The sequence below is a fragment of the Hemitrygon akajei genome, chromosome 9 (assembly GCF_048418815.1).
Source record: "Hemitrygon akajei chromosome 9, sHemAka1.3, whole genome shotgun sequence".
Classification (NCBI taxonomy): Eukaryota; Metazoa; Chordata; class Chondrichthyes; order Myliobatiformes; family Dasyatidae; genus Hemitrygon; species Hemitrygon akajei.
Window position 1 is genome coordinate 68,219,735 of NC_133132.1, and position 26,404 is coordinate 68,246,138.

Sequence of the window (26,404 nt, forward strand, 5' to 3'; positions counted from 1 at the left end):
GGAGGAGCAGGTAGTGTTGAGGAAACAGAGAACCTGCAGAGGGACTTAGATAGTTTAGGGGAATGGGCAAATAAGTGCCAAATGAAATACAATGTTGGAAAGTGTATGGTCATGCACTTTGGTGGAAGAAATAAATGGGCAGACTATTATTTAGATGGGGAGAGAATTAAAAATGCAGAGATGCAAAGAAACTTGGAAGTCCTTGTGCAGGATACCCTAAAGGTTAACCTCCAAGTTGAGTCAGTGGTGAAGGTGAATGCAATGTTGGCATTCATTTCTAGAGGTATAGAATATAAGAGCAAGCCTTGAGGCTTTATAAGGCACTTGTGAGACCACACGGAGTATTGTGTGCAATTTTGGGTTCCTTATTTTAGAAGGGATATACTGACTTTGGGGAGGGTTCAGAGAAGATTCACAAGAATGTTTCCAGGAATGAAAGAGTTACCATATGAGGAACATCTGGCAGCTCTTGGGCTGTATTCCCTGGAGTTCAGGAGAATGAGGGTGGCTCTCATAGAAACATTTTGAATGTTAAAAGGCCTGAACAGATTCGATATGGGAAAATTATTTCCCATGGTAGGGGAGTCCAGGACAAGAGGGCACGACTTTAGGACTGAAGGATGCCCATTTAGAATAGAGATGTGGAGAAATTACTTTGGTCAGAGGGTGGTAAATCTGTGGAATTTGTTGCCACAAGCGGCTGTGGAGGCAAAGTCATTCGTTGCCTTTAAGGCAGAGATAGATAAGTTCTTGATTAGCCAGGGCATGAAAGGGTTTGGGGTGAAAGCAGGGGAGAGGGGATGACTGGGAGAATTGGATCAGCCCACGATTGAATGGCGGAGCAGACTCGATGGGCCGAATAGCCTACTTCTGCTGTTATATCTCATTGTCTTATGGTGTTACGAGTGTTCACTCAGCAGGACTGCACTCGATATCTTTGTTGCGATGTACTTTTCGGGCCGGGGTGCAGCGTGAGAGACCTTGAGGGCGAGGATTGCAATTTGAGAGATCTCGGACCCTCACTGCAGAGCAGCGTGCGGTGATTCCTGAAAGATGAGATATGTAAGTGCGAGTCTTTGCAGAGCTGAGGCGGCGTGTGAATCGTTGCAGAACAGTTGTGCACGGGTACGGCAGCAATACCAATCGACGCAGCGATGGGTATCCTTTGCAGAGCATGGGGTGCCATCTGAGTCTTTACAAGGCAGTTTCTACTCCGAACTCCTGGAATGCGGGGAAGCAAAGTGAATCATAACAGAGCAGAATAGTGATTCACTACTTTGCGGAACAAGAATGCAGCCAGCGTCCATTCTTTGTGATGAATGAAATGGGAGTCGAGGTGGAATGATTGTGTGTAGAACAGCGTCCGCCCGCGAGGGGACACTGCAGTCGAAAAAGACGATCAACCCACCGGCGGCTGATTGACGGTCGGAGAGGGCGGGTGGACTTGGGTTTAGAAGCTGATTGGTCGGCGGCGCCGGTTTGATTGACGGGCCAGCGAAAGGGGGCGGGGATAAGCCTGCGGCTGGCCGAGGTTTGCGGCGTGTGATTGGCGGCGGCAAATGAAGCGTTTCCGGCGCGCGTGCGGCGACGGTTGAGCCATTCATTATTCGAAGTTGTGAAGGGGTATGTGAGGCGGCGACCGGCGGGACGAGAGAACGACCACTGCCCATCTTCCTTCACAAACATTCTCCGTGTTTGTGCCGCTGTACCAGGGCTGCTGTAGCCGCCGCCGCCGAGAGCGGGCGACGGAGCGAAGAGAAGCGTCGAGTGGGAGCGGTCGGAGCCGAGCCGCCGGCGGGCAATCACCATGAGGTGAGGGTTGGGGTGGAAGGTTGGGGGTGGTCTTCATCTCCGACCCAAAGTGGGCGAAGGCCTGAATCGCTGGCCCGGAGAGCTGTATAATAGGCTGGGGGAGGGGATTTAAAGACCCCCAAGCGTGGGGGAGGAGAGGAGTAATGCGGTGGTGCCCTGAAGGTGGCTTGGGGGACGGTTACTGGAGGAGAAAGGAATGGTTGTGGGGGGGGGGGGGCGACAGGAAGGTGGATGCATCGAAGGTGACGAGTTGGTAGACCAGAGGATGGGAACCCTTGAATTTGAGTGAGATGGGGTGAGGGGGGGTGTAGGTTTGGGGGCGTCTCTGGTTGGAGGAGATGGACATGGAATTGGGGAGGTTCTCTGATTGGAAGTGAGGAGGCGCCACTCTGGGTCAGAGTCTGAAGATAGAAATTGTAGGAATGCGGTTGATTGGGGTGTCGGGTGACGTTAAGAAAGGACTCTGAGTTGAAAACAAGCACATCTGAATAGGGGGTGGAACTGAGGGAGTTGGTGTTGGGGGATTTGATTAGAGGAAAGGGCTGTGTTAGGTTGTGGGGGGAATTAAAAGGGAGCTCTGAATAGGTGGGAAAGGGCCCGATTGAAGAAGTTGGGGGAGAGAATTTCCGAATGGAATAGTGGTTGGGGATTTGTGATTGGAAGAGGAAGGGATGCAGGTTGAGGTGCTGGAAAAGAGAAAAAACGGATTGGAGGAGTGAGATGGGGAGATTTGATTGGTTAATAATTGGGGTAAGGGCAAGAGCATGTGGGTATGGAGTCATTGTTTGTGAGGTGAAAGAGAAAAGACAGATGCCTGAGTGGAGAAAAAGAGGAGACCCCTGAACTTAAGGGGTGGGTGTGGGACTTCTGAATTTGAGAGATGCATGATGGGTGGGGAAACCAATGGGATATGTGGATTGCTGAGTGAGGCTGGAGAAAAAGAGCTGATTTTGGTGGTAGATAAGTGATGGACTTTTGGAAGAGTGAAATAGACAATGGTGGGGACTTGTTGACTGTTTTGGAACCCCTTTTGATCTTTATCTAATCCTGGGGTTCCCAAACTTTTTTTTAATGTGATGGACCTCTTCCATTAACTGAGAAGTATGTGGACCCCAGGTTGGGAACCTGTGATCGAGACTCATTATTGCTAGTATTTATTTGTGCTGAATTATAACCAAATTTTTTGACATGTACTTTTTAATATTTTTGTATTTTTGATCTGTAGTTTAGCAAACTTTTAAAGCATGTATATTTGAATGTGTTTAAAAATAATTGATATGGAAGTGACTGGTTTTAGTTTTCAAAGCAACTGTCATATTTTTATTCTGTAAGTCTGAAGATAACCCCTTTTTTGAATTAATGAATTAAATCAATGGTTTGGGAGTTGCTGTTTGACTAAGGCATTCTGTATTAACCTTTTGTATTAGTGTTCCGCTGTGCTTTTCAGTAGCACACTCTGCCAAATAGATTTCCAATATTTCTGTGACATGTAACATTAAAAGTGTGTTCGTCTTCTCCTGTCCAAACTAATTGTTATCACTCATACTATGATGTTTTAATGTTATGAGTTTTTTGCTTGGTGATTTCTCGGTCATTAATCACTTGCAAACCTGTTTTTGCTTAGCTAATGTGTGAATATTTGACCTTGAAACTTGCCTGCTAATTGTGATCGGGAACGGGAGGTTGCTGATCCTCAAAAGATCTGTACTTCAAGTGAGTCATACGTGGTTTTGGGAAGGAGGGTGATTAAATCTGTTGTGCCATTTGCCCATCAGTGCTGATCTGTACCATAATCCAAAGAAACAAATTGGCAGATGCTGGTAATCTGAAATGTAAACAATAGATTTCTCAAAAGCTCAGGTGGCAATTGTGTGGAGGGAGATGCACATAGTAGATGTTTTAATGTGATTTTTCTCTACAACCTGAAAATTATCATCCAAGAGCAACTTCAGTGTTTTAGGGTGAAATTCCAGGTTTGTGTTATGCTTTATGAAGGAACCTTTGCTACACAGTTCACCCTGGTTTTAATGTTCTGTCACCTTGACCTAAACTGCTTGACAATAGAAGTAGTTTCTTTCAATCCCATCGATTACATTCATCATCTGTAACTCACCAACAATATGATCCAGTTAATATTGACAGTTTAAAGTAATATGGTTTGAGAAACATCCTGCCCCTTTGTTTTGCTTAATTCCATTTGGTCAGAGTCAACTCTACAAGTTTCCTCCTTGTGGTGCAGTGCTCTGGGCTGAACACAACTTCTCCTGGTCTAGCCATAGCTGCATAAACTTGCAGTCCTTTGAATTCTGCTCTCCCTGACATGTGCCATTGAGTTTTACTGTTTTCATTTAGAAGTTTTTCACTTTTTAGTGAGTTGTGTGCTTGGATGCTTAAATCAACACAGTTTCTACTTTTTACCATGTATGGGCATGCATAATCACAGAATCAGTGATCTAAATACTTTCTTCACTGTGGGGAAATATTAGTCATTTACAGTTAACTGGCCGTTGATTTATGTTGGTTTTGAGAAATATTTAATATACATAGGTCAGTATGTGTTCCACTTGCTTACTGCAGACGGTGTGTGATTTCTTTATCAATACTCCCTTGGTTTTCATATTCCACTGTCCAAAAAATAAAGCTTATCCAAAACTCTGCATTTAGAATTTAATTAGAATTTACTCTATCCCTCTTTTAGATAAATTTGCATTGGTCCATTGTACACAGAATTTATAATTCTCATTGTTTTCTAATCCCTTCATGGTCTTGCTCTTTTCTCACCCTTTCAGTAATCTGCACTGTGCCTTTGGTGCAACACTCTATTCACCATTTTTCATTTACGACATCTACCCTTCACCCTGACCCCTCCGCCGAAACTTAACCCTTTGACTAAGGTGTATTCATTTTCTGTAAAGTGTTGCTGTAAAATACAGATTTGAAGTGTTCAGATGAAGAATTTTTGGGCAGTTAATTGCATTATCTGTGCCTATGTAAATAGAATTTTGAATTGTCATTTCTATTGAACTTATGGTTAAGGCTTTAAGTTTTTTTAGAAACTTTGTAAATTTATTATCAAAGTATGTGCATGCTGCCATATAGTATCCTGACTTTTATTGGTAAAAGGAAATGCAATAGAATTTTTCAAAAACTATATGTAAGCAGACAAAGACTGACAAACAACCAATGCGCAAAAGAAGACAAACTGCAAATAAAAATAATACTGAGACCATGAGTCCGTAAAGTGTCCTTGAAATTTAGTCCATTGGTCATAGTATGAGTGGTGATCAAAGTTAAACACGCTGGTTCAGGAGGCTGCTGCTTGTAGGGTAACAGCTGTTTCTGAACCTGGTGATTGATTTATTTGTCTGTGTGTCCGTTTGTCCACCAATTAACCCACTAACCAGTATGTCTTTGGACCGTGGGAGGAAATTGGAGCACCCAGAGGAAACCCACGTGAAGCACAGACAACGCCAGAATTGAACTGCAAACTTTGGAATTCATCGAGCTGTAGTAGCGTTGTTCTGACCGCTACACCACTGTGGCACGATGTGTATTGTACTGTAATGTGGGACCTAAGGCTTCTGAACCTTAGTAATGAGAAGAGAGCATGCACTTGGATGGTGGGTATAACAACAAAGGCAAAATAAAGTATTCAAAGGCTGTAATGTGATTTCAGTTATAGACGATAACATGATTGCTACAATGTTCCACTTACATTTTATCAAAGACCATCTCAGCTTGCAACTTAGAAACAATGGGAGACAAAACTGAGTTTTTATTGTGTTTATGTTCCTGACAGTGCAATAAAAACTATTTAGTAGTACAGGTCCTTTCCAGTTCATAAACACTGGACTTGTAATTAGCCCATACATGAGAGTTTGGAAGACCAGTGAGATGGATTTGCTTGTTGCTGTGGGGCTGCAGCTGTTTTCTGCTCAGTGGGAACTCAGACTTGTAACTGTTTAGGTTGTAGTTTGTGCTGACAGAATCCCACTCTGCCATGGTGAGGAGACGTTCTTCATTTTAAATTGCTGTATCATTATCCTACAACATTGGTTCATCACCCAGTACAGTGGATTCCAGTTAATTGGGCCATTGGTTAATTGAGGCAGCCGCTTATTGGGATAGCTTTTAAAGAATAAGAACTAAATTGAGAAAAATAATTGGGCTTCCCTTTGTTTACTTGGGACAATATGCCGCTTAATTGGGTCAGGAGATTGTTGCCAAACAATGCATGGTTGGCTGTTAGACACTACACCATGCTTGGAGCAAACAGTTTTTAAATAGCATCAGTTGTTGTATTTGTGTGCAAAAAAAAAAGTGTTTTTTGCCAGTGAGACTGCTTTACTCACTGCAGTTTCAAGCATTCAGACTTGGAGATGCCAGAAACGGCTGGGAGTGACAATGAAATTATTTCACTACCTCAACAAGTGAGGAAATACGAAGAATTTGAAGGAATTAGCTGTCATCTTGAATGTTACATTGAAGATGAAGATCTGGAGGATGCAATAATCTAAATTGCATCTAATTTAGATACGATAATCTAATCTGCTGTTATGTGCACTAGATGTCTACACTGATTATGCAGTCAATCAAAAGAATATACGATTAATTCTTCTGAATATATTTATTGGGAACCAATGCACAGTATTAGAGTACTGTAGAGCTATTGGTAGGATTCTAATTTATTCGATGTGTCACTTAAATACATAATTTGTTACTTAGTTAAGCAGTATCTTGTGCCTTTTTTTTTAACAATTTCCATGAAACTTCAGCTAATTGGGACAGCTGCTTAATTTTGCCAGAAGGCACTGGTCCCGATGTGTCCCAATTAACTAGAATCCACTGTAATTCCAAATGATGAAGACAGTGAAACTGGGATTAAAAAAAAAAATTAATTCAATTATTTTTGCAAGTTACATTTAATTGAAATGTCGAGACACTTTTTGGAAAAATCAAGTCTACACAAATATAGTTGAAAAATGAAGTGTATTCTGATTTGCCACAACTTCAGCTATGAAGATATATCAGGTGACATTGCACATTGGTGATTTTGATTAACATTTCTTTTACAGTGTGGTCCATTTATATTGTTGTTTAGTTTAGAGTTCCCTCTATCAAAGATAGAGATCTCATTGAGATACACAAAATTCTCAGATGGTTTGATATAAAGGTTGAAAAGCTGAGTCTGAAATAAAATGTGTGCACAATATATGTTTGCTTATTCTTTAGAAAAAATTATTAAGAATTATGAAAAGAATCATGATACTCCAACTTTTGTACTCAGTGCCCTGATTAATGAAGGTAAGTGCACCAAGTGCCATCTTAATCTTGTTTACCCATGTTTTTTTGGGACCTATGTACTATTATCCTTTGGTCTATATGTTCTACAATACTCTTCAGGGCCCTGGCATTTATTGTGCAAGTCCTGTCCTGGTTTAACTCCCCAAAGTGCAACACTTCGCACTTGTCCAAGTTAAATTCCATCTGCCATTCTTTGGCCCACGTTCCTAGTTGATTATAGATTCTGTTTTAATCTTATCTAACCTTCTCCGTTTTTGCTATACCGAATTTGGTATCAGCAGCAAATTTACTGACCATGCTAACTTTCTTTGCTGTTCAATGGCCCAGTTCACTGAGATCTTGTTATCTTACGTAACCTTCACTGACCATTACACCACTTACTCCGCAATCTACGTTCTCATTCATATTGTTAATGTAAATGACAAACATCAGTAGACCCAGAATTGTTCCCTGTGGCACATGAGTGGCTGTAGGCTTCCAATATGATGATAATCCACCACCCACCGTTTCTTTTGCATTAAGCTATTTTTCTATCCATTTGACTTGTCCACTGTGGGACTTGTAATCAAACCTTCAGGACTAGCTTACCTAGCAGGCCTCATCAAAAATAATATTGGCTGAAGTTGCATGATATTTATGGAGGTCTGACTGCAGTTTATAAGTTAAATTTGGTATGACATAAAATCTGGGAGCATGTGAGACTAGTGCTGTGGTTGAATTTAAACAGGATTAATGTGGATGCATTTTTAAAATTATTTTCATTAGTGTCTGGTAGAGAAATTTGCTCATGTTGGAAATTTGAAGATGTTTTGCATAGAATGTGGTTGCAAGAACATGAGAAGTAGCACGTGTATGTCATTTTACCTCCAGTGGCTGCCATTCAATAAAATGACAGTTGATTTTGGAGTTTATTTGTACCCAGCCTGAGATCTCTTGAATCCTTTGATACCTGTCTTGAACATACTCAATGATCTGTCCACATTCAATCTCCAGTCCATCAGGTGCATGGTTATATAAATAATTTGAATGAAAATGTAGATAAGTTTGCAGACGATGCAAACGTTGACGGAATTATGAACAGTGAAAAAGGACTTAGTAAGATTATGCCCAATTGGTAGCTAAGTAGCAGGTGGAGTTTAATCTGAACAAATGTGATGTGTTGCACTTTGGGAGGTCAAATGTTAGAAAGTATGCAGGAAATGACATAACCCTTAGGAGCATTGGTACAGAAAGGAATCTTATGGCGTGCTTGCCTTCATTGGTCAAGGCATTGAGTATAAGAATAAGGAAGCCCTGTTGCAGCTGTATAAAATTGTTTGGATTATGTTTTAGCTTTGGTCACTGCATTATAAGAAGGATGTGGAGGCTTTGGGGAGAGTGCAAAAGGGGTTCACTGGAACGCTGCCTGGATTACAGAGTGTGAGCCACAAGGAACAGTTAGACAAGCTTCAAGTGTCGGTGTTAGTGATGGAGTGAATAGATTGGGTGCCTGTCAAGTGGGTTGTTATATCCTAAATGGTGTTGAGTTGTCTGAACGCTGGTGAAATTGCACTCATAAAGTGAGTGGAGAGGCCATCATTTTCCTCGCTTAAGCCTTGTGGATAGCGGCTTTGGAGAGTTTGGAGGTGAGTTACATACCCTAGGATTCCTAGCCTATGACTTGTTTTTGCCAGATGACAGTAAGAAAAAGGAATTAATTGTGGACTTCAGGAATGGGAGAAAATATAACAGCCTCACTGAGGGTTCAGCACTGGAAAGGATGAGCAGTTTCAAGTTCCTGGGTGTAAACATCTCTGAAGATCTGTCATGGGCCAGTCACATTGATGCAATTATGAAGAAGGCAAGCCAGCAGCAATATTTCATTCACAGTTTGAGGAGATTTGGTATGTCACCAAAAGCTGTGGCAAATTTCTGCAGATGTATGGTGACTAGTTGCATCACCTGCTGGTATGAAGGTCCAAGGCACAGGATTGAAAGATGTTCCCATCATTAAGGACATCTCAAGAAGGCAGTATCTGTCATTAGGACTATTTCATACTACCATTAAGGAGGCAGAACAGGAGCCTGAAGATGCATGCTTAACTTTTTAGGAAAAGGTTCTTCCCCTCTGGATTTCTGGACAGTCTATCAAAAGTTTCTACCTATCCATCCATCCATATGTGTATATTGGTTGGACCAAAGTGCCTATTTCTGTGCATTGTGGCTGAAGGGCCTGTCCCTGTGCCGCACAGCTGTATGTACAAGGGCACCCAAGTAGCATTCAACACAAACACCCTTTTTCCCAGTCAGTGATGTTACTTGCATTTTATTTTGTCAACATGCTAACATTTAACTTTTCAAGATTGTTTAGTGTCATTTCTTGTACACAAGTGTACTCCTGATCCAATGCAACATGAAAAAAAGATAAAGAACACAATAATAATAAAAACACATTACAAACTGCATTCCTCTCATCTCAGAGCACTTTAATGTGTATTTGCTGTAATGCAAATGCTGCACCACTCAAATGAGTTAAAGGATCTGATCTTCAGATGGTTAATGAAACTTAGCCACAGCACTGAAAATGCTTGCACTCCCGCACCACCTAAAGCAGCACCTTTATTTTTTTCTTTTTATCTATTAAGACAGTTGATAAGAATTTGGATAAGATCTTGCCAACAATAAAGCATTTCCTCAAAGCTGAATTGAGGTAATGGCTGATTATCTGTTATTTGTGAAGTGGGGTGCCGTGCGCAGTCATAATCGATTGAAAAAGGACGTGGGAGCATGGAGGAAGATCTGGAAATCTCCAGGAAGACCTTCTTCGTCGCTGCTGCTGCTGTGAGGTCCGGGTCTCTGCTGGGAAGAACAGGCCCCCAGTCCTCAGGGTTGCGTTGCTGATGGCCGTTGGCAGGGCCATCTTAATACACTCAGCAGAGGATGGTGCTCGGAGAAGCTGTGCCAGAGGGAATGGTTGGAGGCTCGGAGGTTCAACGGACTCGCAGTCCGCTGCGGTCAGGTCGCTTTCAGTGCGCTGCGTCTGTGAGGCTGGGTTTGATGGAGCTTTCATTGTGTGCTGCGTCTACGAGGCTGAGTTGAGCGGTGCCATGGAAGTCCATAGCGGGGGCACTCCCTTCTGCCGCCGGTGTGGGATGACGAGTCAGATCAGGACCCTGAGAACTTGTGGAAACTGTGTGATGGTTTCTTTCAAACTTATAGTCTTTTAACATCTTTGGACTTTTTACTGTGCCCATGGTCTTTTTTTAAATCAATTATGCTATTGTTTGCACTGTTGTAACTATGTGGTTTTGTGCAGGTCTTGTAGCTTTAATTTTTGGTCTTGTTTTGTCTGGTGGATTTGGAGCTCCTTTCCGGGGAACGCGCTAAGATGGTAGCGCGATATTAATACGCAGCAGCCTCTCCAGACTCTGGATTGGGGATTGCCAAATGTTATGTGGATTTTCTGGTGTAGTCTGTTTTGTCATATGCTTTTGTGATATCATTCTGGAGGAACGTTGTCTCATTTTTTAACTGCATTGCATTTGTGGTTTCTAAATGACAATAATCTGAAACTGAAGTATTTGAAGTTGGGATCGAACCTTATGATCTTCTGCTAGCAGTGAACAGATGTGAAGGCCTAAGATGAATAAGCTTAATATATGATGTGATTGTTTTATGTGGCTTGAGCAGAAAGAGGAAATTGCAGAAAGATAAACTCAGGAGTCTTAATTACAATATTGTTGGTTGCTGACCGGTAGAAATTAAGGTTGGAATGGGTGGGTGTTAAAGATAATGGTTTTGGGGAGTGGATTTGGAAAAATGCCCTGTTTTTGAAATTCCATTTAAGGAAAGATTTTCTGGATGGGGAAGAGTTAAAAGGCTATTACTTTGTAACAAATGTTTCTGTCTCTGTGCAGCAGTAAAACTATGCAAGAGTGTCTGTGGTTATTAAGGCATCTGTAAAATCTGGGTATTTATAGCCTGAAAGCTATTTTATGTGAAATATTAGAAGTTGATGTGGTAACTGTTTCATCTCCCATTTTAAGTAATGGAATCTAACCCTTTCCCTAATAAGGAAATGGCCAATGTGTAATCCACATTAGGACTGAGTAATTGGTAAAAATGAGCTACAGTCTAAAATACTCATGGCCATGAAAATGTGTTCAGATTGTCACGTGGGATGAAAGTGGAGGGGGTGGATGGATTCCCCTGACTTCAGGGAAAAGTTCAAAGCAGATTTCCTATTGTGATATCTGAGTTACTTATTTTGTTGTACTCCAACAATGAAGGAAAACATAAATTTTGTGCTGAATTCATTTAATTATTTGCTTTATAAAAAGATCTAGTTTTGCAGAAGCGTGACTTGTGTTAGATAAAATATTAGAAGGAATTCACAATCAAGATTTTTAGTTATTGTTGTATGTAATAAAATTAGCCAGTTTCCCACAGTGTGATGAAATTTAACCTACTTCTGTTTTTAGTTTTACCATAGAATAAATATGAAAAAAAATCAAATAAAGGCTGAACCACCATTTTTATTTCTTCCCGACCTCCCCTCACACACTTTCCACAGGGATCTCTTCTCTGTGATTTGCTGGTTCATTCACCCCTCCCCACTACTCTTCCTCCTGGCACTTATTCCTATAAGTGACCAAAGTGCTATACCTGCCCATTCTCCTCCTCCCTCACCTCCAATCAGAGTCCCAAACAGTCCTTCCAGCTGAGGCAACTATACACCTGTGAACCTGCTGGGGTCATCCTATTGTATCTGGTGCTCCTGATGTGGCCTCCTCTATATTGGTGAGACTTGAAATTTGAGGGACCGCTTTGAGCACCTCTGATAAAAGTGGAACTTTACAGTGGCCAAACATTTTAATTCCGATTCCCATTCCAGTTCTGACATGTCAGTTCATGGCCTCCTCTTGTGCCAACATGAGGCCATCCTCAGGGTGGAGGAGCAGCACCTTATATTCTGTCTGGATAGACACCAACCTGATGGCATGAATAAGGGGTTTCTGCACCTGTTTTTTTAAATGTTTCTCCTCTCCCTTCTTCTTTTATTCTGCACTCTAGCCCCATACCTCTTCTCACCTGCCTATCACTTCTCATGGGGCCCCTCCTCCTACCTTTCTCCTACGGGCCATTCTCCTTCCCTATCAGATTCCTTCCTCTTCAGCCCTTCGCCTTTCCTACCACCCGGCTTCACCTATCACCTCCTAGCAATCCTCTTTCCCCTCCCCCCACCTTTTTATTCTGGTTTCTTCCCCCTTCCTTTCCAGTCCTGAAGAAAGGTCTCGGCCCAAAATGTCAACTGTTTATTGATTTCTATAGATGATGCCTGATCTGCTGAGTTCCTTCAGCATTTTGTATGTTGATCTTTATTTTCTGATTGATCTGTTTCTTTGCCTTCCAAAGAACTTCTTATTTGAGTCCTTTAATGACTGAGGCTATGAAGGCACTGAGAGAGGTTGTAGGAAAATTTCCTCACATAGTTCCAGTGGCAAGGAATTTCACTCATAACTGGAGAAGATGTAGCTCTTCTCTTTGGGCCAAAGAAGGTTGAGAATACAGAATTGTATGAGATCATGACCATTTTAGGGTAAATGGAGAGTATTACTTTTCATGAGTAGATAGCCAAAAGCACTAGGAGATGGAGATTTAATTTTTTTTACACGTCATACGTGGAGGCGAAGAAAAAGTACACTGAGTGATTGTTTTCCAGACTCCAGTCTTTTACTTTTTTCATGTTGATTATTGAATCCTGGAACAGATAAACAGTCATTTTGTCCAACCATGGGAAGTGTTTTTCCTCCCCCCCCCCCTTTAAATGGCTATATTTAAACTTGTCATCGACATGGAGGTCTTAGCCTGTTAGACTTTCATAGAGGCACTTAGGAATTATCACATGGGGGGGGTTTAAACTAAATTTGCAGGGGGCAGGGATCCAGAGAGGATAGCGAGATGAAGAATAAAGGACAGGTGGGGACTACATGATTCTGGAATATTAAGTGTGTAGTAGAGAAAGGTGAGGCGGAACAAGTGATAAGGAGGACACATGTACAGAGGGATGGTCTGACGGAACATGGAGTTAAATGTGCAGAAAGAATAAGTAAATTTAGGAAGGACAACAAAATTCAAGGGGTGTATAGCCCGATGGGAGTTCGGGGAGCTGGGTTAAGCACAATAGGCAGCGATTTAAACAGAGAGAGGAGAAATGGGCTAAAAATTCTATATCTGAATGCACAAAGTGTCAGAAATAAGGTGGATGAGCTTGAAGCTCAGGTGCGAATGGGTAACTTTGATGTTGTTGAGATAACGGAGACATGGCTGCAGGGAGATCAGACCTGGGAAATGAATGTACAAGGGTATACGTGCTATCGTAGGGACAGAAATGTGGGCAGAGGGGGTGGGGTGGCCCTGTTGGTGAGGAATGAGATTCAGTCCTTTGCAAGGGAGGACATAGGATCAGGAGAAGTAGAGTCTGTGTGGATAGAACTGAGGAACACTAAGGGCAAAAAGACCCTAATGGGTGTTGTCTACAGGCCCCCAAACAGTAGCATGGATATTGAGTGCATGTTGAATAGGGAGTTAAAATTGGCATGTGGCAAAGGTAATGTCGCAGTAGTTATGGGGGATTTCAACATGCAGGTGAACTGGGAGAATCAGGTTGGTGCTGGATCCCAGGGTAGGGAGTTTGTAGAGTGCCTACGGGATGCATTTTTGGAACAGCTTGTACGAGAGCCGACCAGGGACAAGGCTATTCTGGATTTAGTCTTGTGTAATGAACAGGATTTGATAAGCGATCTTGAAGTAAAGGAGCCATTAGGAGGTAGTGACCATAATATGATAAGTTTTTATCTGCAATTTGAGAAGGATAAAGGCAGATAGGAGGTGTCAGTGTTGCAGTTGAACAGGGGAGACTATGGAGCCATGATTAAGGAGCTGGCCAAAGTTAACTGGACGGATATCCTAGCCGAAAAGACAGTGGAACAGCAATGGCAGGTATTCTTGGAAATAATGCACAAGGTGCAAAATCAGTTCATCCCCCCGGAGAAGGAAGGATTCAAAGGGGAGAAAGGAGCCACAGTGGTTGACAAAGGAAGTCAGAGATTGCATAGCATTTTAAAAAAAAGTATGACAGAGCTAAGGTGAGTGGGAAGACAGATGATTGGGAAATTTTTAAGGAACAACAGAACTTAACTAAAAAGGCAATACGGGGAGAAAAAATGAGGTATGAGCGCAAGCGAGCCAGGAATATAAAGGAGGATAGCAAAAGCTTTTATAGGTATGTGAAGAGAAAGAAGATAGTTAAGAACAATGTTGGGCCCTTGAAGAATGAATTGTGTGAAATTGTTATGGGAAACAGAGAAATGGCAGAAGAATTTAATAAGTACTTTAGATCTGTCTTCACTAGGGAAGACACAAGCAATCTCCCAGATGTATGGATGGGCCAAGGACATAGGGTAACAGAGGAAATGAAACAGATTGACATTAGGAAGGAAACGGTGATGAGTAGACTGATGGGACTGAAGGCTGACAAATCCCCAGGTCCAGATGGTCTGCATCCTAGGGTACTAAAGGAGGTGGCCCTGGAAATTGCGGATGCATTGGTAGTCATTTTCCAATGTTCCTTAGATTCAGGATCAGTTCCTGAGGATTGGAGAATGGCTAATGTTATCCCACTTTTTAAGAAAGGAGGGAGGGAGAAAACAAAGAACTATCAAAGCAAAGCCGAACATCAGTAGTGGGGAAGATGCTAGAGTCCATTATTAAAGATGAAATAGTGGTATATCTGGATAGCAGTGATAGGATTGGGCTGAGCCAGCATGGATTTACCAAGGGCAAATCATGCTTGACTAATCTATTGGAGTTTTTCGAGGATGTAACCAGGAAGTTAGACAAGGGAGATCCAATGGATGTAGTGTACCTCGATTTTCAGAAGGCATTTGATAAGGTCCCACATAGGAGATTGGTGGGTAAAATCAGAGCTCATGGCATTGGGGGGAAGGCATTGACATGGATAGAAAACTGGTTGGCAGATAGAAAGCAAAGGGTAGCGGTGAATGGGTGTTTCTCGGAATGGCAGGTGGTGACTAGTGGGGTGCCACAGGGCTTGGTATTGGGGCAACAGCTGTTTACGATTTATATCAACGATTTAGATGAAGGCATTGAGAATAACATCAGCAAGTTTGCTGATGATACTAAGCTGGGTGGCAGTGTGACATGTGATGAGGATGTTAGGAGAATTCAGGGTGACTTGGATAGGCTGGGTGAGTGGGCAGATACTTGGCAGATGATGTTTAATGTGAATAAGTGAGAGGTTATCCACTTTGGGAGTAAGAACAGGAAGGCAGATTATTATCTGAACGGTGCAGAGTTGGGTAAGGGAGAAATACAAAGAGATCTAGGAGTCCTTGTTCATCAGTCACTGAAGGTGAATGAGCAAGTGCAGCAGGCAGTGAAGAAGGCTAATGGAATGTTGGCCTTTATTACAAAAGGAATTGAGTGCAAGAGCAAGGAAATCCTTTTGCATTTGTACAGGGCCCTGGTGAGACCACACCTGGAGTATTGTATACAGTTTTGGTCTCCAGGGTTAAGGAAGGACATCTTGGCTATAGAGAAAGTGCAGCGTAGATTCACGAGGTTAATTCCTGGGATGTCCGGACTGTCTTACGCAGAGAGGTTAGAGAGACTGGGCTTGTACACGCTGGAATTAAGGAGATTGAAAGGGGATCTGATTGCAACATATAAGATTATTAAGGGATTGGACAAGATAGAGGCAGGAAATATGTTCCAGATGCTGGGAGAGTCCAGTACCAGAGGGCATGGTTTGAGAATAAGGGGTAGGTCATTTAGGACAGAGTTAAGGAAAAACTTCTTCTCCCAGAGAGTTGTGGGGGTCTGGAATGCACTGCCTCGGAAGGCAGTGGAGGCCAATTCTCTGGATGCTTTCAAGAAGGAGCTAGATAGGTATCTTATGGATAGGGGAATCAAGGGATATGGGGACAAGGCAGGAACTGGGTATTGATAGTAGATGATGAGCCATGATCTCAGAATGGCAGTGCAGGCTCGAAGGGCCGAATGGTCTACTTCTGCACCTATTGTCTATCAATTGGGGGGGGGGGAATGTCTGCGTGGAGGATAATTGTTATTAGCTGGGCACTTATTGGAACATCCTCAATGTGCTACAATTTCTTTCAAGTTAACTATTAATCTTTTATATTTTGTATCAAATACTGACAAATGCTTTAATTTGATTTTAGTTGTGCAATCTACTTTGAATTTTCTAGTTTCAAGCCCTTAATTTAGAATTGTGCAATTTAAATCCAGTGTTTACAGTGATCATTTGTTAATTGACCTTTGGTAGTGGTTCTTTTGATAAGTTATAGTTGACATGGAGCTGATTATGACCCTAAATCATATCTCTTCAAAATGAATGGATATTTAAATTCTGAAGTAAAAACAAAACACTGGAAATATCAGGTCAGGCAGATTTTGAGGAAAGAAACTGATCAAATGTTTTATGTCTGTCATTTAGAAAGTCAGCTATTCAGTATGGAAGCAGGGCCTTTAGCCCAATAACCGAACTGCCCAAGTTACTTAACTGAGCTCATCCCATGTGCCTATACTCAGCCCATATCCCTCAAAACCAGTGTTTCCCAACCTGGGGGTCCACATTGGTCCATGGCATAAAAAAAGTTTGTAAACCTCTGCTCTAAACCTTTCCTATCCATGTAATTGCCCAAAATTCTTTTAAATATTGTAATTGTGCCCACTTCTACTGCTTCCTCTGGCTACTCGTATTATATTCGCCATCCTCTGTCTGGAAAATTGTCCTTTGGGTCCTTCTTAAATTCTTCCCCCCCCCTCCCCACTTTAAACCTAAGTCCTTTATTTTTTGACCTCCCCAGCCTGATTTGGGGAGGGGTGGGAAACTATGGCTATTCATCTTATCTAAAAACTTCATAATTTTATGAACCTCTGTTCGGTCACATGTCCGCCTCATATACTCCGGGGTAAGAAATCCTCATGAGCCAATCTTTGTAACCCAAATTTATCATCTCCAGTCCCAGTAACATCTTCGTAAATCTCTTTTGCATCTTCAGTTAAATGACATCCTTTCTACAAAAGGGTGGCCATTACTGTATGCAGTATTCCAAATGTGACCTTACCAGTGTCTTGTATAGTTGTAACATGATGTCCAAGCTTGTGTACTCAGTGCCCTGATGAAGACAAGCATGCCAAATGCCACCACCTTTCCTCTGTTTTCCATGTCACCACTTTCAGGGACTATGTATTATACCCCTGGGTTTCTTTATTCCACAACACTTCCTAGGGCCCTGTTGTTAACTGTGCAAGTTCTGCCCCAATTTCTATCTTGCATTTATCTAAATAAAATTCTGTCTACCATTCTTTGCCATACCCAATGGCCCAGTTCTTCAAGATGCGTTGTAATCTTGAATAATGTTTACTGTCCATAATGCCTACAATTTTAGTGTTTGCATACTTACACTACCTATATTCTCGTTGAAATCATTAATGTAAGCAGCAAACCCTGCACTGATGCCTTCAGCCACAGGCCTCCAGTTTGGAAAAAACAATCCTCTGCCACAGCTTTCTGAATCTTGCTGTCAAGCCAATTTTATATTCAATAGGCTAGCTTGCCTTGGATCCCATGTGATCTTACTGGACTTGTCTACTATGTGGTGCCTCCATGTTTTAGAAGTTTAGCAAGGATGCATTCTGTTCTTCGGGGCACGATTAAAAGCCCCACAGGCAACTTGGTATTTCCAATCAAACACAGAAGAGATCCATAATTTCCAGCCGAGAATAGCCAGGACTGTTATGATGAGATTGGCATGTGTGTATCACAATCTGTTGAACAATCTTGTTACTTTTCTGACTACAAGGAGAGCAAGAAAATAGCAAAGACCCAATCCTGTGGGTCCAGTGGCAGCGCAGAAAGCTTAACTTTTAAGTAATTGAGAGAATTGGAGGGATTATAAGGAATTTTCTTTTCCACTTGAGATGATGTAGATATGGTTCTCTGAAACGTTGGTAGATGTGGAATAGATTGAGGCATTGAATAGGTATTTGCTGTGTACTTGAGTTATTATCTGAGAGCTCTGGATCACTTGTTGAAAATTGGGATAAAGCTGCATATTTTCTTGATCAACTCTGTTATGAGGGATCAAATGATAGCCTCATTGACACCGATGGTCTCATCACTCCTCCAAGCACTCCTTTGGATTGCTGGAGAATCTGTGGTCTCTCCTATGTATCTTAATGCTCATTCAAACTTCTACTTTAGTTTTTTATCCCATCAAAAAGAGGCATTTCTGTTATATACCTTTTCACATGTAATCTTGCTGAATCTGGAGTTTTCCAGAATAATATTAGGAGGAGCCAACCTTCACCAAAGTCATAAAATCTTAATACACAATTGTTGAACAGTATTACTGGGTTTGTGATATTGATTATATCTGAAGTAATGGCCATTCAGGTGATTTGCAATTTCCATAAGTCACGGTTTAAACCAGTTCAAACTCCATTCTAGAAAAGAGCCTTGATCCAGGTTGACACTTCATTGTGGTGCTAAGTTTAGAGGTGGCATCCTGTGGATGATACTGAGAACAGGAGAAGGGAAGGACTGCAGATGATGGAAATCTGAAATAATGCTGGAAATACTCAGGTCAGGTCATAGCAGTCTAGACTGGTCTTTCATCTGAAGCAGTAATTCAGGTTGTCTTCCCATAGATGTATACTGAGCTAAGTATTTCCAGCAGTTTTAATCCCATAAATGGTACTTTAAACTGAGAGCTTATGTGAGTGGTCATATGTATGGTAACTATCGTGACAAATGTCAAAATAATCATGGAAGTGCACTTTGTTCTTGGCACTGTATAGCTCTTTTAAACAAATTATCAGCAAAACCAGTGCCTCGATCTTTAGGATTTCTTTTTTCTGTGTGCTTCCCTATATTAAAATAATAACATTGCCCATTATAACTATTTAAAATACTTCAGCATTGGAATTTTCTTGAGAGCATGGAATAAACATCGTTTAACTGCAGGAAGATGCAAAATACTGGAGGAACACATAGGATCAAGGAGTATCTGTGGAAAAGAGTAAGCAGTTGATGTTTCTGGCCGAGACCCATTTTCAGGGCTGAGAAGCAAGGGGGGAGATGCCTTAATAAAAAGGTGGGGGATGGGGAAAGAGGCTAGCTGGAAGGTGATGGTTGTAGCCAGGTGGGTAAGAAAAATCAAGGACTGGAGAAGAAAGAATCTGATAGGAGAGGAGAGAGGACCACAGGAGAAACGTAAGGAAGAGGGGACAATGGGGGTAGAAATAGGTAGGTGAGCAGTGGCGAAAACTCAGAGTGGGAAATAAAGGATGGGGGGGCGGGGATGTGGGAGAGAGATTGCTTCACTAGAAGGAGATAATGATATTCATACCAAATGGAATATAAGGTTATATAAAGTTATAAGATGTTGCTCCTCCACCCTGAGAGTGGAGTCAACTTGGAAAGAGGAGGCCATGGATCGACATGTCAGAATGGTAATTAAAGTGTTTGGCCACTGGGAAGTCCCATTTGTGGCACAGGGTGTGGAGGTGCTTGATGAAGTAGTTCCCCAATTTACAATGAGTCTTACCAATGCCAATGTAGAGGAGGCCGCATTGGGAGCACCAGACACAGTAGATCACCCAGCAGATTCACAAATGAAGTGTTACCTAATCTGGAAGGATTGTTTGTGGCTCTGGCTGGAAGTAAGGGAGGAGGTGTATGGGCAGGTCTAGCATTTAGGCTCCTTGCAGGGCTGAGTGCTTGGAGGAAGATTGGTGAGGAAGGATGGATGGACAAGGAAATTGTGGAGGGAGCGATCCCTGTGGAAAGTGGGTGGGGGTGGTACTATTGGTAGGGTCTCTTTGGAGATGACAGAAGTTGTGGAAGATAATGTGTTGGATGCAGAGGCTGGTGTTAAGTATGAGTGACTCCATCACGATTATAGCGGTGGGAAGGTGGGGTGAGCGCGGATGTACGGAAAATGGAGAAGTTGCAGGTGAGGGCAGCATCAATAATGGAGGGAGGGAACCCCCCGTTCTTTATAAAGGAGGACATTTTGATGTCCTGGAATGGAAAACTGCATCCTGGGAACAGGTGTTTAGTTCTGGTCATCTCACCACAGGAAGGTTGTGGAAACCATAGAAAAGGTGCAGAGGAGATTTACAAGGATTTTGCCTGGATTGGGGAGCATGCCCTATGGGAATAGGTTAAGAAACTTGGCCTCTTCTCCTTGGAGCGATGGAGGATGAGAGGTGACCTGATAGAAGTGTATAAGATAATGAGGGGCATTGATTGTGTGGATAGTCAGAGGCTTTTTCCCCCAGGGCTGAAATGGCTAGCATGAGAGGGCACAGTTTTAAGGTGCTTGGAGGTAGGTACGGAGGAGATATCAGGAGCTAGTATTTTACGCAAAGGGTGGTGAGTGTGTGGAATGGACTGCTGGTGATAGTGGTGGAGGCGGAGACAATAAGGTCTTATTAGAGACTCCTGGATAGGTACATGGAACTTACAAAAAATCGAGGGCTATGGGTAACCTGAGGTAATTTCTAAAGTAAGTACATGTTCAGCACAGCATTGAGGGCTGAAAGGCCTGTATTGTGCTGTAGGTTTTCTATGTGGCGGTGGCAAAGAAACTGAGAAAAGGGAGTTCGGGTGGGAAGAGGTATAGTTAAAGATGAGCATGGGAGTCAAGTTTATAATAGATGTTGGTTGAAGTTTGTCTCCAGAGATGGGAGCAGAGAAGTCCAGAAAGGGGAGGGAGTTGTTGGAAATGGAGCAAGTGAATTTAAGGGCAGGGTGGAATTTAGAAGCAAAATTGATAAAGTTGATGAGCTCTGTATGAGTTCAGGGCAAGGACCAGTTCTGTCAGATGGAGGAGAATTGCATGTCTTTGCTTATTTTGCTCTTTGAACTGGCCAATATATAAGAATAAAAAATCTTATTGGATGATTTGATATATCTGACAAGAGAGCATCATTCCAGATGAAAATTCCAACAGTTTATTTCAGGCCTTGTTTCAGACAGTGAGTAAAGTGCCAGTAATGTAAAAAAAAATGTTAATGAGATGTGATCATTCCATTTTTTGTCCATCTCTAATTGACCTTGAACTGGGACTGTTTTGAAGGACAGTTAAGAGTCAACCTTATTGGGAAAGGATTGCATTTAGTCAGACTGGATAAAAAACCCATTTTTTCCCTAAAAATCCTGAAGGACATAATTAAAGCAGATGGGCTGTGTTAGCAATTTGGGAGGCTTGTGATCACTTTTGCTTTTTGTTGTAAATATTTGCTGGATAAGAACTTTGCTGGGAGCTCTAGCATTAATTTTCTTTCCCCAAAGTGCATCCGAGAAACCTGATGTGAGCCTCTACCTTGCAATGCTCCAGTAAGTGTGGAAGATCTCCCACAGTTGTGTTGAGTGATGCAGAATTTTACTTACCTATTAGAATGTACATTGTTCTCTTTCCAAAGCAGAATGGTGCGACTTTGAGAGAACTTTGTAAGTGGCAGTATTTTCACCAGCTTGCTGCTCTTAACTTTCTCTGTGGAAGTTGACAATTTAAGGGGAGCCTTTAAAGAGTGCTTGGCAAGTTCCTCCATCGCATTCTGTAGATTCTAAAGACTGCAGCACCAGAAGTGAGGATCAAGAAGGTATGGTCAATGGAAGTGGAAGAGCACACATGGGACTGCTTTGAGTCATTGGACTGCACATTATTCAGGGATCCATCTACGAATCTGAATGAATGCACCACAGTTGTCACTGACTTCTTCAAGACCTGTGTGGACGAATGTACCAGACATACCCAAACAAAAAGCAGTGAGTGAACCAGGAGATTAATAGCTCTTCTGTGGGTGTGATCTGTGGTATACAAGCCCAGTGACCCAGAACTGCAAGAAGTCCAGGTGCAACCTTCGGAAGGCTATTTTAAGAGAGAAAAAAGACTCCATTCCAATTGAGGTTAGACATGGATTTGGATCATGTCAGCTCTGTCAGGGTTTGAAGCCTATTACTTCCTACTAAGTGAAAATTAACATGAATGGCTGTGATACTTCGCTCCCAGGTGAGCTCTATATTATTTATGCAGGCTTTGAAAGGGAGAATGAAACTACACTAGTGAGAATCCCTACAACATCTGATGACCCTGTGATCTCTGTCTCAGAGGCTGACATCAGAGTATCTTTCAAGAGGGTTAACTTTTGCAAGGTATCAAGCTCTGAAAACCTGCGTCAACCAAATGGTGGGAGTGTTCAAGAACATCTTCAATCTTCCAGTGCTGCGTGTGGAGATTCCCACTTGCTTCAAAAGAGCAGCAATCATACCAATGCCCAAGAAGAGCAGGGTGAGCTGCCTCAATGAGTACCAGTGGCACTCACATCTAATGTGATGGAAGTGCTTTCAGAGGTTGGTCATGGCTAGAATCAACACCTGCCGAAGCATGGACCTGGACCTGCTGCAGTTTGCTTATTGCCACAATAGGTCCATAGTAGATTTAATCTCACTGGCTCTCCACTTGGATCTCTTGAACAATAGCAATGCCCATGTCAGGCTGCTGTTTATTGATTAAAGCTGACTGTTCATTGTTCAACACAATCATACCCACAGTTCTCCCAGTGAGAAAGTGAAGATGGAAAAACATCTTTTTTTTTGCTGACAATGAACACTGGCACACCTTGAGGATGTATGCTTAGACTGCTGCTCTACTCTGTACACCCATGACTATGTGGCTAGCACAGCTTAAGCACCATCTATAAATTTGCTGATGATGCAATTATTGTTGGTAGAATTTCTGATGGTGATGAGTAGGCATACAGGAGTAAGCTAGATCAAATGGTTGAGTGGTGTCACAATAACAACCTTACACTCAACGACAGTAAAGCCAAACAATTGTTTGTGGCTTTTAGGAAGGGAATGTTGAGGGACACCCCAGTCCTCATCAAGGGGTCAGCAGTGGAAAAGGTGTACAGTGGCTATATTTCATTAGGAGTTAGAGGAGGCTTGGTCTGTCATCAATGACTCTTGCAAATTTCTACAGATGTACAGTGGAGAGCATTCTAACTGGTTGCATCACCTTCTGGTATGGAGAGGCCGCTGCACAGGATCAGAAAAAGCTGCAGAAAGTTGTAAGCTCAGCCATTTCCCAGGACATATCAACCAGGACATGACCTCTTCTCTTGCTACCATCAAGGACGAGGAAACCGAGCCTGAAGACACATGCAATGGTTCGGGAACAGCTTTTTATCGTCTGCCATCAGATTTTGAATGGGTAATGAATCCATTAACTGTACCTCAGTTTTTCTCCCTTCATACACAACTTACTTCATTGTTAAAAATTTAGACTTGCTGCAATTTAGTTTTAATTATTATGTATTGCTGCTGCAAAACAACAAATTTCATGACGTATGACAGTGGTATTAAACATTCTGATTCTTTGTAAAGTCGAGAAACTATGTGTGAAAATCTTTATCAGCAGTTTCTGAGATACTCAAACCACCTGGTCTGTCACCAATCGTTATTCCACGGTCAATGTCATTCAGATAACATTTCTTTCTCATTTTGATGTTTGGTCTGAACAACAACCGAACCTCTTGACACTGTCTGCATACTTTTATTAAGTTGAGTTGCTGCCACATGATTGGCTGATTAAATATTTGCATTAACAAGCATGTATACCCAATAAAGTGGTAATTGAATATATGAAAGTATAGAAGAAAACAAGTTCTATCAGTAGCTAACACTGGATTTGAGTAGAGATCTTCTAGATCTAAAGGCAATGAAGTCTCATTCAGGAAAAGGGTGGAAAGGAAGAGAAAATGGGGGACAGTGGACAAGTTAGCATGGCATGAGTTTCAAATTGCAATGCATTAATGAGTTTGTAATATTGCTTAATAATTGGGATGAAGTCAACAATATTTTGGAAATGGAAATTCTTTTGAGTGCTGGATTTTGAGTTTGTAAAAAGCTGGTTAAATTAGGGGTAATATTGAATGTAGTATATTTGTATTTTCAAAAGCTACCATAGGTTATTTCAAAAAAGGATTTAGTTTTGCTAATACATGAGCAGAGATCAGGATTGATTCAAGGACAAGAAACATAATAATGTGTTATTTACAGCCAGCAGACAATTAAATCATTCTTGATCCCAATGGACTACCTGGGAAGAATAAAGTACCAGAAGTGGAAGCACTGAGCTTCATCTCTGTATGCTAATGACTTGGATGAAAAGACAGTTTAACAAAGCTGTGGGAAAGGAATGAAAACAGAATTTGGTAGAAATGTTTGTGGAGCCATCTGGTTAATAGATTAATGAAGCCGTTGGAAGAGGATACAAACAAGGGACATGTTGTAATTCTGAAATACAAGTCCGAACTGTTACTCAAATCTAAGTCCAAAAGGAGAATACTGCAGATCAGGTAGTATCTAGAGAGAAAGACTTATCATGGATGGATGACCTCACAATATGTAAATTCATCCATTTGAATGAATGTATTGGCGGAAGGGAATTTTTTTAGGTCTCTTCAGAGAGGAAATGAAGAATCTGAAGAATGATTGTCTAGAGAGCTTGTATTGCAATGGTGCAGATGAACTTATTGGTTTGAAGGCTGCAAACTGGCTCAGTGGAAGATAAAGTGTTGTTCTTCAAGCTTGTGTAGGACTTTTTTGGAAACATCTGATAGCCCACAGGTGACGATCAGATAGCTAGTAGGATGGAGAAGTGAAGTGACTAGGGACTCATAAGCTTAGTTCCCTTTGCTGACTGAGTGAACTCAACTTCTATTTCTCAACTTGTGTATGGTTTCTTCAATAAAGAGAGACTAAGCAGTGATGTAATGCAGTTGACAGGAAGAGGTGCAAGTGAATCAATGCTTGACCTGAAGGAATAGTCTGAGTTGTTAAGAGGAAGAGTTGTGAAAAAAGTAGTGGTTAGAAAAGATCTAAAAATGGACTAGAGAGTCGCAAAGAAACTTTGCCCTTTGGAATGCTGAAACAGGATGGTATGTATCTGGTGGTGGAATCTCCACAAAGGTGGCAACAATTACAAAGGATGATCAAATGAATGTTAAACCTATTGGGGAGAAGGTGGAGTCTGGGGAATCCCCTATCCTTGCTCAGACAGGGAGAAGGGGTGAAATCAGAGATGTTGGAAATAGATTTCAAAGAACAAATATGTAAGCAAATAGCAGTAGGATGTAAAAACTTTGGGGTGTCTTCAATATTGATTGTCATTGCCATAGTGTAGGGACCTACGTAGCGTGAAACTTGTTAAATGCACCCAGGCAGGGGTTTTTAAAGAGAATCCTAATAGGGAGGAAGTTGAATCTAATCTCATTTTATGAAAAAAGGACGTACAACTGGCAGAAATATCTGTGGAGAAACACTTTGCAAACAGTGACTACAATCAGTGAGCTTTTAGGTAATCATAGAAAATGATACTGTTGGACCTAGAGGTAAGTCCTTAAACTGGGGGTGGACTGACGTCAATAGTATAACGCAGGACCTGGAAAAAGTAGTTTGGGAGCAGCTTCTGGAAGGGAAAACATCTAATAAATGGAAGCAATTAAAAGTATGTTAATAAGAGTTTGAAGCCACTATGCATTGGAAAGGTAAGAGGCAAAGATGGTAAGTTTATGATACCCTGGTTAATCAAATAGGACATTGTTGTAAAACATTATTAGAGTGGATGTGACTGAGAATAAGGAGCTATGAGAATGGAATGGAGTTCTCATTGAAGCAAGTAGCAGAAAGAAGGGACACAGATTGGAGGTGCTGGAGTCTGGAGCTAAGAAGCAAACTTGGAACTCAACATGGGGGAAATGATGGTTTATGGAAAGAGTTAATAGACTTTTGGATTGAGACTCTGTATCAGGATTCTTCCTCCTTTATTCTCATTCCTGGTACATGGCCTCATGGATCCTCTTTGATTTGATGAGTTCCTCCAGCAGTTTGTTCTTCTGCTTTGAGAAAGTATAGTTGAGATAACTGTAGGAATCTGTGTTCTTGCGATTGGTATTGGTTGCTAATCTGTTCCCTGTGTTGGAGATATTTTCAGAAAAGAAAGAAAACGGTGAAAGATGGAATATGAAAGCGATAAAATGAAACTAGAATGCAGGAAGCAGCATCAATTTAGATATCAATATGTTGGAAAGAAAGTTGAGGGAGGAGCTGAACTAAAATGAAGACTATCCCATGTATCTGAAAGATGGGTGTAACTTGGATTAGGTGAGTTTGTAGGTAAGTGGAATT

At 41.7% G+C, this 26,404-nt stretch overlaps 1 protein-coding gene across 1 annotated transcript in view; it reads left to right on the forward strand.

Moving 5' to 3' along the window:
* Positions 1-1,507: 1,507 nt before the first annotated feature.
* The window catches only part of enah (ENAH actin regulator), a 311,956-nt gene continuing 287,059 nt past the window's right edge, over positions 1,508-26,404 (forward strand). Inside the window, exon 1 of the mRNA XM_073056228.1 lies at positions 1,508-1,812. Coding sequence (XP_072912329.1) covers positions 1,808-1,812 — 5 coding nt within the window. The 5' untranslated portion in view covers positions 1,508-1,807. The remainder of the gene's footprint in view (positions 1,813-26,404) is intronic.